The 16,096-nt window shown below is 44.8% G+C and overlaps 1 protein-coding gene across 2 annotated transcripts; it reads right to left on the bottom strand.

Annotated features, from left to right (window-relative positions):
* Positions 1-402: 402 nt before the first annotated feature.
* Positions 403-13,988, bottom strand: IRF6 (interferon regulatory factor 6). Of its 2 annotated transcripts, XM_084610939.1 has the most exons (9): positions 13,917-13,956; positions 9,646-9,688; positions 7,895-8,071; positions 6,398-6,602; positions 4,544-4,666; positions 2,565-2,711; positions 1,921-2,313; positions 1,312-1,430; positions 403-941 (listed from the first exon to the last, which is right to left on the bottom strand). In XM_084610939.1, exons 3-9 carry the CDS (start codon positions 8,066-8,068, stop codon positions 720-722), a joined length of 1,383 nt encoding a protein of 460 aa, XP_084467065.1. In that variant the 5' UTR covers positions 8,069-8,071; positions 9,646-9,688; positions 13,917-13,956; the 3' UTR covers positions 403-719. The 2 variants fall into 2 exon arrangements, with proteins under 2 accessions (XP_084467065.1, XP_084467066.1); XM_084610940.1 differs by lacking the exon at positions 9,646-9,688 and having other exon boundaries at positions 13,917-13,988.
* Positions 13,989-16,096: the final 2,108 nt, after the last annotated feature.

The raw sequence follows: 16,096 nt of genomic DNA, 5'->3' as shown, positions 1-16,096 counted from the left end.
AAGAGAGGTCCTGGAGGCCAAATTTAGGCTGTTAGATAAGAGATTAAAGTCCAGGACCTGCATGGTAGCATTCTCTGAAATGAAATCACAGAATCAGAAATGTAGGGCTCAGATGGACCTTGAGAAGTCATCAAGTCCAGCCCCATGTGCTGTGGCAGAACCTTGGTCTGAAGGCTGTAAAGTTAAAACCTTAATCTTGAATCATCTGTACATATCAATGAAATTATTATGGATCAATATTTAAAGCATGATAGTAGATGAAGCATCAGCCAGCCACTTGTTGCTACAGAAAATTCAAAATAACTATTTTAATCTTGATCCATTATTTCTCAAAGCAATTTTAATGGAGCATAAAATGCACATTGACAGTTGATAATTAAAACCGTTTTTTACATTGATCAACTATTTTATACACAAGGCTGTAAGCATTAGCTATTTAAAAATATTTAAGATGTTAAAACCTGTGATTTATTACATAATAGATTGCTTAAGCAAACTAGCCTGAGATCAAAAGTAACTAAAGGCCCTGCTTCAAAGCCTTTCATTTTATTCTCTCAAAAAAGTGAATTTCATATACCGTTGAAATTTGACCATCTGTATATAGGATTTACACAGGTTTTATTTATATATGGGCAAGGCACCATTTAAAAATATCCTTTTCTATGTACATATAAGAAACCAGAGAGTGGAGCAGAGTTAAATCAGAGACTGAAAATACATCATTGTGCTGGGAGTGGCTGAGCAATATGCATAGTTGATGCCTGCATTGGCCAGCCCTCTTGGTGAGTTTGCAGGAGACGGTATAGCTGTTTCAGGTGGGCAACAATGTTGTCTTTAATGTCAGGAGTGGAGATCTGAAGCCGCACACTGCCGCTGTCAAAGGAACGTGTGAAGTCACCAGAAAACATTTCATAAATCATCCGAGCTACAACTGGGATTACCTGTTTAAAAGAAAGTGCAGTTATTTTAGCCTCATGAGGATAACCTAAACGTGGCATAGTAACGTTTCCAAACACTCAGGTATGCCAAGACACTTCTGTAGTGGTAGACTCTTTATCCACAGAACAGTTTCACTATCACCTGAGCTGCAGTTTACACTCAAACAGTCCACTTCACTGTAAGTGGATTCCATTTTACTTTGATTTAAAAGCCAAAAAAATCCTCCAGCTTGCAGTTCTGGTTTCTTATCTCATAAAGAAGTTCTACTTTGTTGCATATGCTGATATGGAGAAAACGTATTAAGGAAATCTGTATTTGATTCATCCATTTGTTCTAACAGATGTTTGTTTTGCAGAGCCAGAGCTCCCTTACCTGAACCACTATCAGCTTTCTCTCCCTAGGTTTTCCATCAGGCCATTCTTCTCCAAAACAGAAGTAGATCTCATAAGGTGGCTGTTTTTCTACCTGTCCTTTCTGATGGGCAATCAGCTCTAAGAAAAGAAGCAGTGTGATAACGTCAAATGGGGAATTATGTTTCTGATGGTGGTACAATATCCTGCTCCACCATCCGAATACAAGTGCTTACTACAAAGCAGCCTGTTCAGAATCTCCAGTTTTATTCCAGAGAAAAATGTTTACCCTTCTAGCATCACTTCTCTCACATCTCAGAGCTTTTTTGCTCTCCTGGATAGAAGCTTCTCCAGGAATTACACTAGCCACCAATGCTGCTCAATGAATGAAACAACCAGTTAGTTGTTTAGCAGAAGACAATATCTGTTCCCTTTTTCCTTCTCACCTTGGGCCTAATCCAAAGCTCACTGAAGTCATTGGAAAGACTCCCATTTACTTCAGTGGGCATTGAAACGAGGAGTAAGACTATCAAGACTGAGCCTAGTCTGGCTCTTCCAGCCAATTTGGAATAACGCTGTCAGCTGAAAAGCCAGAACTCAGCATTATTCCCTAGCATTTCAAGTTACTTACCACTTAGAAATGTTTCCAGACAGAAGAGTTTGACTTTCTTTTGTCTCTCAATCAAGTTTGGTGCGATGGATGAAGGGGCACATGGTCCAGACCAGTACACCTTGCACTGGCAGAGCCGAATGGCATAGATGGCATGGCCACTGACCTCCAGAATCAGTCCCCTGTCCATAACATCTAGTAGCCGACTTGTGAAGATCTTCTGCTTTTCGTTGGTGATTTGATCTGTTCCTGGAAACTTTACTTGCTCCAAACTAATAGGTCCAAACAGCTCTTCTTGGTCTGGCATAGGGCCCAGTTCTCCATAGAAGAGTCTACATCCCTGGGGGTTGCTTACAGTCGTTGTCTGCCCAATCTCTTTTCCTCGATACTCAAACTTTATTTCTAGATCTGTCACTAAGAGATAAATTGTTAGAATGACTTTGTTCCAGTTCAGTAAAGACTTTGGCATGCACCAGATAAAACACGGTAGACGTTATTACAGGAAAAACATTGCAATATAAATTAGACCTGATGAAGTATATTCTAAATACGTACAGTTATCTAATGTGCAGAAGTGTAAGAAGTCAAAATGCAGTAACAGTAAAGTAAAACAGACAGTTTTAGCCGCAGTGACAGATGCACGAGAAATCCACAGATACACTTACTAGGAAGAGAGCTAATCCAGAGCTCCGGAGAGCTGAAGAAGTCATGCTGCAGAGCAGATGGAGGCATCTCCATATCTAGAGGTTCATTCTTTGGCCACACCGCTTCAGGGCTGCAGTTTCCCGCACTGGCTGGCCCCATCGGGGAATCTATACAGAAGAATCAAGTAAGTTTGAGAACAAGTATATTTTAAAAAAACAAACAAAAAACACTAAAAATTTTGACAAATTACATTCACCTGCAAAAAACTAGCACAGCAGACCATTTTTTTTTTTTAATATTAGCATTTGACAGACATGCCTGGTCTGTTAAATATGCATATGCAGAGATTTCACTCTATTTAATAAAGTCATTAGAAACATATTATAGGTGCTATAATGATGCTCACTCTTTAATATGGTAGCCCCCTGTTAGTAGAAAGATCTGATCGTTGTATTCCTGTATAATGCCTTTAAACAAAAGCTAGCTGTTTTAATGAGTGTTTTGTTCTAATATTTACATAGCAAGGATTTGTAAACTTATCTTCCTAAGTAAATAAATAAATAGTTTAAAAACTAAACATTTATTTGGTCCAGTAATGACTGCATTTTTATTAACATGGCTAATTTATCTAGACAGAACTGTGGCGCAGAATTGATTGAAAGTGCTGTCATTGGCTTTCCATCGTGTCAAATATAGAGGGATAGAGGCATGAATAGGAACATCTGCTCTCATTCCCTTGGTCCCAAATTATTCTGTTAAGTTCAGAAGCTGCTGTAAGGCAAAACTGGTGCAGCTGTTTGGCATTCCACCCTCTAATCACAGAGCTGGTAACACATGAACAATGAGTTCTCTTACACCACTTCTCCCCAACACTACCAGCGTGCTTCCACCTGACCTGAAGCAAACATCTTCATCGACTGGAAGGGAGTTAAGTACCCAGGCAGAGTCAGACTGAGACGGCTAAAGAGCGTCAGTGGATAGGCAATATAGAATGACCACACTAACTGAGAACTGCACTGAATGATCTCAATGCATACAGGTTCAAACAGCTACGAGATGGCAAACTTCAGTCACTCTCTAGGAGCACTATTATGACAGCTAAGTACTAGTATCACTGTCCTAACACATGAAATGTCTTTAGTTTAGTTAAAAACTAGCAATCTGCCATAAAAAGAGCTCAAGTCAAAGGTTTAGAGACTGGAAAAGGGACAGCTTCACTGCATCTCGTCTAACCAGATTGTCTAGAAAATTTTAAACACCAGCTCTGACCCTTCGGAAACTAATAAAAAAAGTGCATTTAAGTGCTGAGGCAACATTACAGTTAAAATCTGCCAAACCCAAACCTAGCTGCATAAAAATATACCAACAGCAGCTATTTAAGAAATCTCCATTATTACAGGATATTTTGATTTGACATACAGAATAGTGCATCCCTTTGCTTTTTAGTTCACAGCAGAAATTTTCTTTTAATAAAGCTTATTAGAGGAATCAAGTTTGCTATAGATGTAAACTGAAGTAGAGAAAGAACACATTTGTCAATGTGGGATATAATACTGGTGTGTTAATAGATTTCTTTACAAGGCAAGAAGTTAAGAATAAGGTGGTCTGAGAAGAAAACTTTCAGAAGTTATTTTTAACCACTCCCTCTCGTTTTCTGATAGAGTTATAAAAGTCTGCTTCAATAATAATACCACCTAGCTCTTATGTAGTGCTTTTGATCCAGAGATCTCAGAGTGCTTTTCAAAGATGATCAGGATCATCATCCCTGTTTTAGAGATAGGGAAACTAAGGCAGAGAGAGGTAAAGTCACTTGCCCCGGATCATCCAGGAACAGAACTCAGTTCTTTCAAGCCCCAATCCAGTGCTTTATGTATGAGGCCACACTGCCCCTCTATCATAGTACTGATTAGTAAATAGCCAACTAAATTAAAATGCTAGTTACATACATTGATTTACAAGTCCATCACTTCATTGACACACTATATCCCATTCTACTAACCATTGATATTAAGAAATGGAAAGGTGTCCTGTATGGGAACATGCTGAGATGGATTCAGTTCCTCTTCCTCCTCATCATCAAGGTCATTATCTTTCTCATCCCATGGAGCAGAGCCGGTGGAGCCTGTACATAACCATACAGTATGGGGTTAGCAAGCAGTACCGAACCTCATTGACTACTGAGAAGAAAAAAAAAAAAAAAAGACATAGAACATCAATTCCCCCTTCCACTGCAGTACAGGGCCAACAGATGCACTTGTTGAATAACAAAGAGGTCAGTTTCAGTTACAAACTTAAGTCAAAGTTTAGTTTCAAGACACTGAGCAAAATTCATTACTGGTCAAATTCAATGGAAGTGTTGAGTTTTGCCCAATGTGAATTTAGTTTCTCCCTTTCAGTTTTATTCCATTTACCTTGAATGGTTTCATAGGTCAGCAGCACACAGCGAAGATAGTGGCCAATTGTCAGGCTCTGACCAATTTCCTTTTATTTCTCAATTGTGACATTTTTCATCGGCCAAAAGGGTACTGCTCACAGCATTCACCTCCCCCCAAGGAGGTGAATCTAACAATCCTCCACTGTAGTGCACTTACTGGTAAATACTGTAAATTAGAAACTAGTTTTGTGGAGTATCAGATGTTAACTTGCATGCTTTACCAACGTGAGAAGAGTCAGGGGCGTGCACAGGAATAAAAAAATTGAGGCTTTTGGAAGGGCACCATCCGTCATCTTTGGCCAGCTCCCCACCCCTGCAGCCCCAGGAGCTCTGACACACACACACACACACCGAGCGACTGGAGGAGCTCGCCTCCCCCTCCCCCAAGCCCCTGTGGTCATAGGAGTTCTGTTCCCCGCTGGTTATGGCGGGGGGGACGTCCCTGCTTGGCCCACCTTATGCACAACCCTGAGAAGAGTTATACATACTATGTATTAAAATCATGTATGCTAAAGAGGTAAGATGCAGACTGAAAAGTATAACCAATGACTGTACAACATTTAATATAGTAGGAAATAAGGGCCCACACCTTGAATACTGCGTACAGCTCTGTGATCACACCATCTCAAAGATATATTAGAACTGGGAAAAGTACAGAGAAGGGCAACAAAAACCATTAGGGGTATGGAACAACTTTCATAGGAGAAGAAATTAAAAAGATTGTCTCTTTTCTAAGCTGAAATGTCCCAATTAAGAGGAGATATGATAGAAGTCTATAAAACCCTGAATGGTGTGCCAAAAGTAAATAAAGAAGTGTTATTTACACCTTCACATAACACAAGAACCAAGGGTAGGCGGCAGGTTTAAAAACTAATATAAGGAAATACTTATATATATAAGGCCAGAAATATAACTGCGTTCAAAAAAGAATTAGTAAGTTCATAGAGGAGCGATCCATCAATGGCTATTAGCCAAGACGGTCAGAGACAAACATATGCTCTGGGTGTCCCTAAACCTCTGACTGCCAGAAGCTGGGACTGGACAACAGAGGATGGATTACTCAATTATTGCTCTGTTCTGTCTACTCACTCTGAAGTATCTGGCAGCAGCCACTTTCATAACACAGTATACTGGGCAAGATGGACCAGTGGTCTGACCCAATATGGCCACTCTTATGTTCCTCTGTAAGGGGCTAAGTTCACCTAGTATAACTCCATTAATTTCAGCAAAGTTACGCCAGGGATGAATGTGGATCTAAATCCTTTAGTTTGATTAGTCATCATGGACCACGCCACCGTCAACAATGTTTGCCACTTTGTTTGCAGAGGTAGCTGAAGAGTTAATACATCAGGGGAACAAGGCCCATGTATTGGACTGATGCCTGCTTAGTAACTAGCACTGTGTCACCCTTTTCCTCACCTGGGTTAATGATTGATCCCTGAGACTGTGGAATATCACACACTTCATAAATTTTAACAGGATTCATGGGCACCTCTTTCGTGCCATCATACATCAGGTTGAACTCCCGGCTTTTGTTAAGAGCGCATCGGAGCTGTGCTTTCCATTTTGCAGGGTCTGGATCATCAACTCCTTCCTGGTATTTCCCTGTTTCCACAGCCCATGCCTGGGGGCAAAGTACACAGTGTTCATATGAGTCCTGTTATGCCGATTTTGAATTGTGTCAGGTTTCCAAACAAATACATTATAAAAAACTGTTGTCTTTTACAAGAAATCTTCTAAGCTACAACACTTCTTAGAGCAGCTAACAATTAAAGTACCTTTGTTCCCCTGCACATTATCTTTCTCCCCTAACACAAAAAAGCCTCAAATTTTTATGAGTGACGAGTGATTTTACGTGCCCAACCTCAAACACCTTAAGGAAGCCTGATTTACATGGTGCTGGTCATCAGCACGCTCTCAAAATCAGGCCCCTTCTAGATCTCTCAGGTTGGACACCCAAAAATCACTAATCACTTTTGAAAATTTGAGCCACAGTTTGTTGGGTTAGAACAAGCTGGCTCAAATAGGAGGAAAAAGCACTAGCCAAGATGCTTGTTTTCTTTTTAACAGCCCTAAACTCTGCCTTAGTAAGTGGTCTGCAGCATGTGGCTGGATGCTACGGTTACACAAATTCTGCCTGTGTAACAGTAGCATCCAGCCACACATTGCAGACAAATTCTGTGATTCCACATGAGACCATAGTGGATATCAGAAAAGGGAGGCACACTTGAATTTGTTCACTCCAAATTTATTCTGTATTCTGATTTCAGGTCAAATTCTGCACAGAGGAAATATTAATTTAAATGAAAGTTTTCCATTAAATATTCGGAACAAGCCAGCCACTTTCCAGGCAAGGTAGCTATTAGAGGAAACAAACCTGTTAAAAGTCAGCAGTAACTAGGAAGTCTTCTACAATATGGAATTAGGCTGGTAGTTTGAAAGAAACACGAATGAGTACAGTGACGCCTTTAACAATTCTCTCTCCCAACTAAATGCCAAATTTTGCATTCAGATGCATGCAACATTCCTTCTGAAGTCAAAGGAACTGGATGCATTTAGTGGGCAAAATGTGGCTACAAATTATTACTAGAATGATCACACAATAATTATTCCAAACAACTCTTAACACTTTGTCTCCAGCCTAGAGCTGTTGCTTATGGGTTGGAATTCACAGTTATAGGCAGCAAAGAAGTGTGTTCAGTTTGTGTAAGAAATTAAATACAAAGGCTTGTGGTGTAATCTGCAAGTTTCTGGTCTGACTTACAAATGGTAGGTAGCAAGAGAATAAATCATCACAAAGCATTTGTTTTTAACAGTTCATGCAGAAAAAAGAAATAAAACAAGATTCAAACTGCTTAGAAGTAAGAGGAAAAGCAGTGTAACAAAATTAGCGGGGGGGTGCCCTCCCTCCCCCACCTTAAAGATGGTGTTCTCCTCTTCATGCTGAGGACTGTGTCGAGTTGCATGCTTCCAGGGGATCTGAAATCGCTTTGCTTCCCGATTAAGCCATACGAGGTTTGGATACATGCCACTATCTACCTGGGCTACTAGCCAGGGTTTCAAACGAACTCTGCGTGGATGTAATGCCATTATCTACAGAAAGAAAAAAAAACAGTCAGTAGGAAAACCACCAAGAATTACCTGAGTCTCTTATTCACTAATAAAGTAAGCACAGTTTCTTGAAACTGAGCAATAGAAACTGAATTAGGAATATCATATGTGATGGTTAATTAATTGTCGTTCTTCTATACTTATTTGAAAGCATGTCTAAATATGTAATAGCTATTAGATTTAGCCAGATTATATTCTATGAGAAACAGTTACTAATCTGTCACTAAAAAAGGCCTTAATGTTTGCAAACGGTTTAAAACAGTCTGGGTTAAATCTTTGTAAAAGCAGAAGCCTTCTGCATTAGAAGTTGGTGTATGATTTGTGTTAATAATTGAGCAAAGTGAAGGATAAAACCCAATCAGAATGTTGTTTTAGATGCCACAAAGCTTGTTATGCAAGAGATAAAGCTAAAAACAAACAGTGGAAGAAAAGATATTAGAGTTTAAAAAACTCTTCAAATACTTCCAATTGAACTACCTGATCAGATTATCCCACGATTACAATATTCTTTTCCCTCCTCAACTGACGTAAAAACATGCCGCAGCGGGCGCCCCCCACCGCCCCCAAAATCCAGCAATTGCAGCATAGTCTCAAGTGAGTCCGTTTTGTAGTGAAGGATAACAAACGCAGATTTAATTTGAAAGTAGTTGCACATCTACATGGTGTATTCCAAACAGCCATGAAAGTCATCTGTAGTTCAAATCTTACAGGTATTTGTGAAGGACACAGCTCTCTCTCTCTCTCGTTATTCAATATGCCAAACTACACTAAGCACTACGTTTTTAGTTTGGTTACAAGAGAGCTGTCAAAGGAAATGGACAGCAAAGATTTATTCATGTTTAAAGGAACCCTTGTTCCCAAGTTCAGATTTTTTGATAAAAAGTTTTATTAAACTTGTTAACAGAAATAACTCCTCTTTTTAAAAATCAACTGAACGTTTGTTGAGATTTAAATAAATACTCATCCACTGTGTTTGCAACTTAAACATTGCAGTATTTTATCAGTGTATGAGAACCAGATGTCGAACGAAAAGTAAAACTGAAACAATCTAACATGTACTCTCAGTTTGAAATGAATCAAGTAAACAACCAGACAAGGTGAAAAATAGTTTAAAACATCACATGAAAATTGCATGTGATCAAGATTAACACTATAAAAAATTCAAGATATTTAGAATATAGAGAGTGTTCTTCAGATAATTTTACAGTATATTAAATTTCAGGCTCAAATTACTTGAAAAGAGGCTTAAATTACATGTACATGTTTAAAGTTTTCATTTTTTGAGTGGTTTAAAACTCTTCCTTGTAACTATTTTTATCTGGCCTGATTTTTAGCATACAAAACCTTGGTCCAAAAGGACTTACGTACTGGGTGTATAAATCTTACAATGCAAATATTTTTCTTAATCAAGAATAGTTATAGAAGATATATGAATCTCTCACAATCTACTGAGGATTATTAATGTAAAAATTACAAAATATGATTTCAGCATAGGTGCAAAAAGCTTTAAAGAAGCTACTATAAGACCAAATACATCAATGTATTTGTAGAAATACCTGCAGGTCCAATTCCAAGGCACGTGATACAGAAAGAGTTAATCTGTAACCAGAATAGAGTTTGTTTTATTTATTAAGTGGGAAAAACATTCAGATCCTGTTACAAAATGCTGTTTATTTAATTTAGATTTAAGAAATAGGTTAAAAGATGCCTATTCAAGACTTTAGACGCCCTAACGCACCATTGTTAATAAAATAGTATCCCAACAGCATAAAAGAATGTCAACAGGAACTCAACTATCCACCTACAAAAGCTCCTTTCTGTTCCTTTATTGCTCGGGAAAGCATATCTTGAGCTCTCTCAAAAAAATGTAAACAAACAAACATTTTGTTGCATCCCTATAAGGTCACCAAATTCTGTCTATTTCGGACTAAGGGCTTATTACATTAGCGTGCAGCCAGCCGTGGCGCAAACCTACAGCACACCAGACTGCCTTGCACTAACATACTATGTGGCACACTCCAAGACTTTCACTGAATTGTAGCAGTGACCACATGAGACATAAGCACACAGCAGGCGGGTGCGCTGTAGATTCACACTCCGGCTTGCCACACACTATTAAAACAGATACAGAATCCACTGGTGAAAAGGACAAAAAGGAATCTCCTAGTGAATTTCCAGTATAACAAAAAAACCCTCAATGTAAAGTTAAAAGTGTGTGTTCGCTCCTAACTATTCCCATCCGTACACAAAACCCCTTAACTCAAGCGTGGTAGTGTCTGTAACTTGAGTTATGACTAGCCCATTAGGAGGTACAGGCAGGCTACTGCCGAGTTAGTACAACTCTGGGCTGCTCATCCAATCGCTCCACACAGCTCAAGTGTTATTCTGCTCTCACTTGAGCTAGGCTAATTCAAGTATAGATAACTCAAGTTAACTCTGCAATGAAGATATAGCCCTACAGCCATTTCAAGTACAGTTAATTTTAAGATTTATACACCCAATACATAAGTTTTCACACCCGAAGGATGTAGCTTGGTCCATTTTACTGTTAAGGGTAGAAAAGGCTGCCATCCTAGGGTTGCCAATTTTGACTGGATGTATTCCTAGAGGTTTCATCACATAACATACTCTCGAATTATGATTAATTTTTAATTCCTGGGGACTCCAGAACAATCCTGGAGGGTTGGCTACCTTATGCTATCGATACATGAGGCTTTCTGGGTTGGGTATCGATGTTGTCCTACCTATATGCCTCAGTTCACACTATATTCCCCAGCTGCAATGTTTGTGTTGCAAAAACTGAACTGAAAACTACCTTTAAACAGAAATGAAACTGACTCACTTCTCATTGCCTAAGCCAAGAGATGCCACAATTACACCGACAGCAAATCATGAAAAGTAAATTGGATTAGTTGGGTACAGTCATTCCTACCCCAGGGTCTCATGCTCTCCCTTATAGCTTTTCCAAGCATATTAGGGGAAGAAACTTCCCAACAAGGGACAGCAAAGCACAGTAAGGTACATCACTGGAGTGCTGTACTTTTTCTCTGCACCGCTGAGTGGATATGATCATTCAGATCTTGTCTACACTAAGGAAACTCAGCAGCAGTTTCCTACCATTGCTAACACTGGTGCAGCTCCACTACAATTAGCCAAATTGCGAAGCAGGCTGCCACTAGTTTTATAAACACCCAATGGATAAATATGGTTAGGATAACAGTGCTTAAAATGCCAGTGGTCAAACATCGATGGAACAACATTTTCCTAGTGTAGGTCAGTCTTCAGAGACAAGACACTAGATGAGAGATGGCCATTGTCTTTTCTCTCTATGGGAATCCCCACATAGCTAAGGCCTTGTCTACTTCAGGAAACTGACCACCATATAGCTATGCTGATCAATTTCTACATGTAGACTAGTCCCAAGGCTTTCCATGGCCCACCCATAGACTAAGGCAAGAGGGGTCTACTACACGCAGTGGTAAGTGACCCAAGGCTTTTTATAGGCTAGGAAAAACTGTGCTTTCAACAATCAAGTTAGTTTAACACCAGCATAGATACAGGTTGACTTCACCATAAAAATAACCCGGCCAGGCTGGTCAAATACCAGCCAGGTGATCACCCTACTGCCAAGACTATCATTCAACCTGCTGGAATCAGTCTAGACATGTTAAACTGTCTGCACTAGTGTTTACAGGAGATATGAACTGGGCTAATCCAGCTCAGTTGAAAAAACACGCCTTCTTTTCCTAGTCTGGACAAAGTCTAGTCCTGGTCTTTTCCTAGTCTAGTCCTAGTTCTTTTCCTAGTCTAGCTCAGCATTAAACCTTTTTCCCTCAGGGCTTCCCCTGAGGCATAGAAGTCATCCCCGGGGCAGATAGTGGTGGGTGTAGGCCATAGGGTGGGGGCTGGCTGGGATGGGAAGGATCCATAGGGGTGGTGGGAAGAGGTAGGAGGCTGAGGGATAGGAAGGGATGGGTGGGGGGGAGAAGGGCAGACTGGGGGGCATGGAGCTGAGGAGTGGGAACGGGCATGGGCAGGTGGGATGAGACAGGAGGCTGAGGAGTAGGAAGGAGTGAGTGGGAAGGGAAGGAGCCTGAGGGGAGGAGCCATGGGACAATAAGGGTGGGGCGGCGCTGGGGGGGCAAAGGAGTCAGGGAGTACCAGGGAGGGGGGGAAGGGGTTTAGGGGCACTGGGGGGCAGGGAGTACCTGGGGGGGAGACTGAGGGGCACTTGGGGGGAGTCAGGGAGCGGTAGGGAGGGGGCATGGAGTACCGGGGGGTTAGGGGCACGGGAGGGGGCTGGGGGGCCGGGAGTACTGGGGGGGGAGACTGAGGGGCACTTGGGGGGAGTCAGGGGGCAGTAGGGAGGGGACAGGGAGTACCGGGGGGATAGGGGCACGGGAGGGGGCTGGGGAGCAGGGAGTACCAGGGGGTTAGAGGCACAGGAGGGGGCTGGGGGGCAGGGAGTACCAGGGGGTTAGAGGCACAGGAGGGGGCTGGGGGGCAGGGAGTATCGGAGGGGGAGACTTAGGGGCACTTGGGGGGAGTCAGGGAGCGGTGGAGAGGGGGCAGGGAGTACCGGGGAGATAGGGGCACGGGAGAGGGCTGGGAGTACTGGGGGGAGACTGAGAGGCACTTGGGGGGAGTCAGGAGTGGGGGGGGCAGGGAGTACCAGGGGGTTAGAGGCAGGGGAGGGGGCCGGGAGGCCGGGAGTACCAGAGGGGGAGACTGAGGGGCACTTGGGGGGAGTCAGGGAGCAGGGGGGGCAGGGAGTACCGAGGGGATAGGGGCACGGGAGGGGGCTGGGGGGCCGGGAGTACCAGAGGGGGAGACTGAGGGGCACTTGGGGGGAGTCAGGGGGCGGTTGGAAGGGGGCAGGGAGTACCGGGGGGATAGGGGCATGGGACGGGGCTGGGGGGCCGGGATTACCGGGGGGGGGAGACTGAGGGGCACTTGGGGGGAGTCACGGAGGGGGCTAGGGAGCAGGGAGTACCAGGGGGATAGGGGCACGGGAAGGCTGGGGGGCCGGGATTACCGGGGAGGGGGAGACTGAGGGGCACTTGGGGGGAGTCAGGGAGGGGGCTGGGGAGCAGGGAGTACCGGGGGGTTAGAGGCACGGGAGGGGGCTGGGGGGCCGGGAGTACCGGGGGGGGGCAGGGGGGCCGGGAGTACCGGGGGGGGGACTGAGGGGCACTTGGGGGGAGTCAGGGAGGGGGCTGGGGAGCAGGGAGTACCGGGGGGTTAGAGGCACGGGAGGGGGCTGGGGGGCCGGGAGTACCGGGGGGGGGCAGGGGGGCCGGGATTACCGGGGGGGGGACTGAGGGGCACTTGGGGGGAGTCAGGGAGCGGGGGGGGCAGGGAGCACCGGGGGGATAGGGGCACGGGAGAGGGCTGGGGGGCACTTGGGGGGAGTCAGGGAGGGGGCTGGGGAGCAGGGAGTACCGGGGGGTTAGAGGCACGGGAGGGGGCTGGGGGGCCGGGAGTACCGGGGGGGGGCAGGGGCACGGGAGGGGGCTGGGGGGCCGGGATTACCGGGGGGGGGACTGAGGGGCACTTGGGGGGAGTCAGGGAGCGGGGGGGGGGGCAGGGAGTACGGGGCGGGGGCAGACTGGGGGGTGCTTGGGGGGTGTCAGGGAACGGGGGGGGCAGGGGCACGGGAGAGGCTGGGGGGCCGGGAGTACCGGGGGGGGGAGACTGAGGGGCACTTGGGGGGAGTCAGGGAGCGGGGGGGGCAGGGAGTACGGGGCGGGGGCAGACTGGGGGGCGCTTGGGGGCCGTCGGGAGGGGGCAGGTGGGAGGCCCCGCGGCCGGACTCTCGCTCACTCACCGCGCAGCCGGCTCCGGCGCTGCCCCAGCTCGGCCCCGCCCTTCCCCTTCCCTCACCTGGCCAGGTGCAGCCGGGCGCAGCCGCGGCCCGCCCCGCCCCCGGAGCCGCGCTGGGGAGGGCCGGCCGCTCTGGGCGGGGGCGGGAGCAGTGAGAGCTGGGGGGGCAGTGGGGGGGCCATTCAGTGGGTCAGCTCCTGTGTCCAGGCCCCACCTGCAGGGTGCTGGGGGGCGGCGCACCCCACACATGGGGTCTCTGCATGGACTGGATCCAGAGCGGCTGGCGCCCTGGGGCTGTGGCCAAGTGTGTTTTATCCCAGGGGTAAGAATCTGGGCCTTGGATTCTACTCCTGGCTTGGAGTCGAGGGGACTCTGGGCAAGTCCATCGTGCCTTCCTTCTCCTCTGTGCACTTCAGTTTTCTCAGAGGGGGGAACTTACTTTTGTAAAGTGATCTTAAAAAGGGCCTGCTTGCAGCCCAGCTGCTCTGCTGGAAGTAGGTGCTTGTCTGCCCAGGAAAATGATAGCGGTATAATTATTCTGCTATAGCTATGCCAATATAATGCCCTGTCTGGACACTCTGTTATGGAACAAAAGTAACTTTATTCCAGTATAGTTACTTTGCTTGAGTCAACTTTCCTGTGTAGACAAGCCCTAATTAAGATTTCACTGTTCCTGTGAGCCCTGTAGGAACCAGCATTGCTACAAGGAGAGGTAACTGGAGTGTAGCCTGGCTCCTGCATCATCCACAAAATTGTTAGCTATATTACAATTTCAGAGCCAAATTCTGCCTGGGAAAACACAACAGGGTTTCACAGGCGACAAAGACCCTGAATACACGAGTGAGAATTTCATAGTGAGAAAAGGTGCTGGCGGGGGCTGGTGTTTTCACCGCTGCCCTCAAGGCCTGGTCTGGGCATGGTTGGAGGACAGAGTGTTTACAATGCTGGGAGACTGCACCAACTCAGCTGCTGCTGGTGAAGCCGAACAACTGGTAGCACCAGTGGGAGACGATAAGAAAATAGCCTGGAGTAGATGCAGCCTCTAAGGGCATTAGCTAAAACGGTGGGACTGCACACATGTGACCAACAGGGGAGAACTGGGTTCTGCAGAATCTTTATTACTAATGATGGTGAACAAGCAGACAAGTTTGACCCAGATCCTACAATGAGATTGCAGGGCTAGCAGTTAGGAGGGAAGCATGTCCCCTCACTAATAAACAGTACGTACATGATTATTTAATGTATTACAAGTGTGGCCAGAGGCTGCAGTCAGGGTTGGGGTCCCATTGGGGCAGGTACAAGATAGACATACATGAAGATATGGTCTGTATCCTGAACTGTGCATTATTGAGAAATAGAGAGAAAGAGCCCCAGTCCTGCCATTTATACAGTCTCTTTTCAAAGTGGACCTGCACTTCAAGATCCTTGTTTTACAAAAAAAACCTTTAAAGAAAAAAATATTATTATAAGCAAATTAGGTGTAGGCAGTCAAGTTCTTGGCATGTTTTCAAATATTCTTCTGTTGTACTCTCTCTTGTAGAAATTTGAACCTTCGCTCTTTTTCTCAATTTGGCATAGACAGATTTGTCCTAACAGATCCCTAGCATCAACCACTGAGAAACTTCAAGATGAAGCATGATTAACAGATGAAAGTACAGACAGATGGCATTCTCAGAAATCCATAAAACTCCTCCTTCCCCTCCCGACCTCATAACAAAGCTCCGTCACTGCTCATAAACATACCTTGTGCTGTGACTCCACTACTGTGCGTTACTTCTCCCTGGCACGTTTTCTGGCTTCAGTCAGCAAATGATGTCTCTCAGCAATCCCTTACTGATTCTACCTTCTTTTTTCATAGTTGGGGAGCAGTGAGTCAAGGGTGAATCTTGGTTTCGAGAGACCAAGTTGAACATTACAGTTCAGTTTCAATGAATCAGAAAGACAGCAGGAAATTCCCTTCTCCTTACTGCCCACGCAGCTACCCAGCACCTAATGGTGTTCCTAATTTTGGAAAGCCTGGACTTTGCCTAAGTTTTAACCTTGTGCCAAGAATTTACATTTATTTGAAGTTGTGTGCTTTACAGGTTTTTCATACAGAAATCACAACCTTCACCACTGAAATGCAACCACCTCTGGGGTGAAAAATGGCAGATATTTAACAGTACATAGTACCATGACTTCCAC

The sequence above is a fragment of the Lepidochelys olivacea genome, assembly GCF_965140295.1.
Source record: "Lepidochelys olivacea isolate rLepOli2 genome assembly, chromosome: 21".
NCBI classification, from domain to species: Eukaryota; Metazoa; Chordata; order Testudines; family Cheloniidae; genus Lepidochelys; species Lepidochelys olivacea.
Note: the sequence above shows the minus strand (reverse complement) of the source record. Positions and strands in the feature narration are given on the sequence as shown.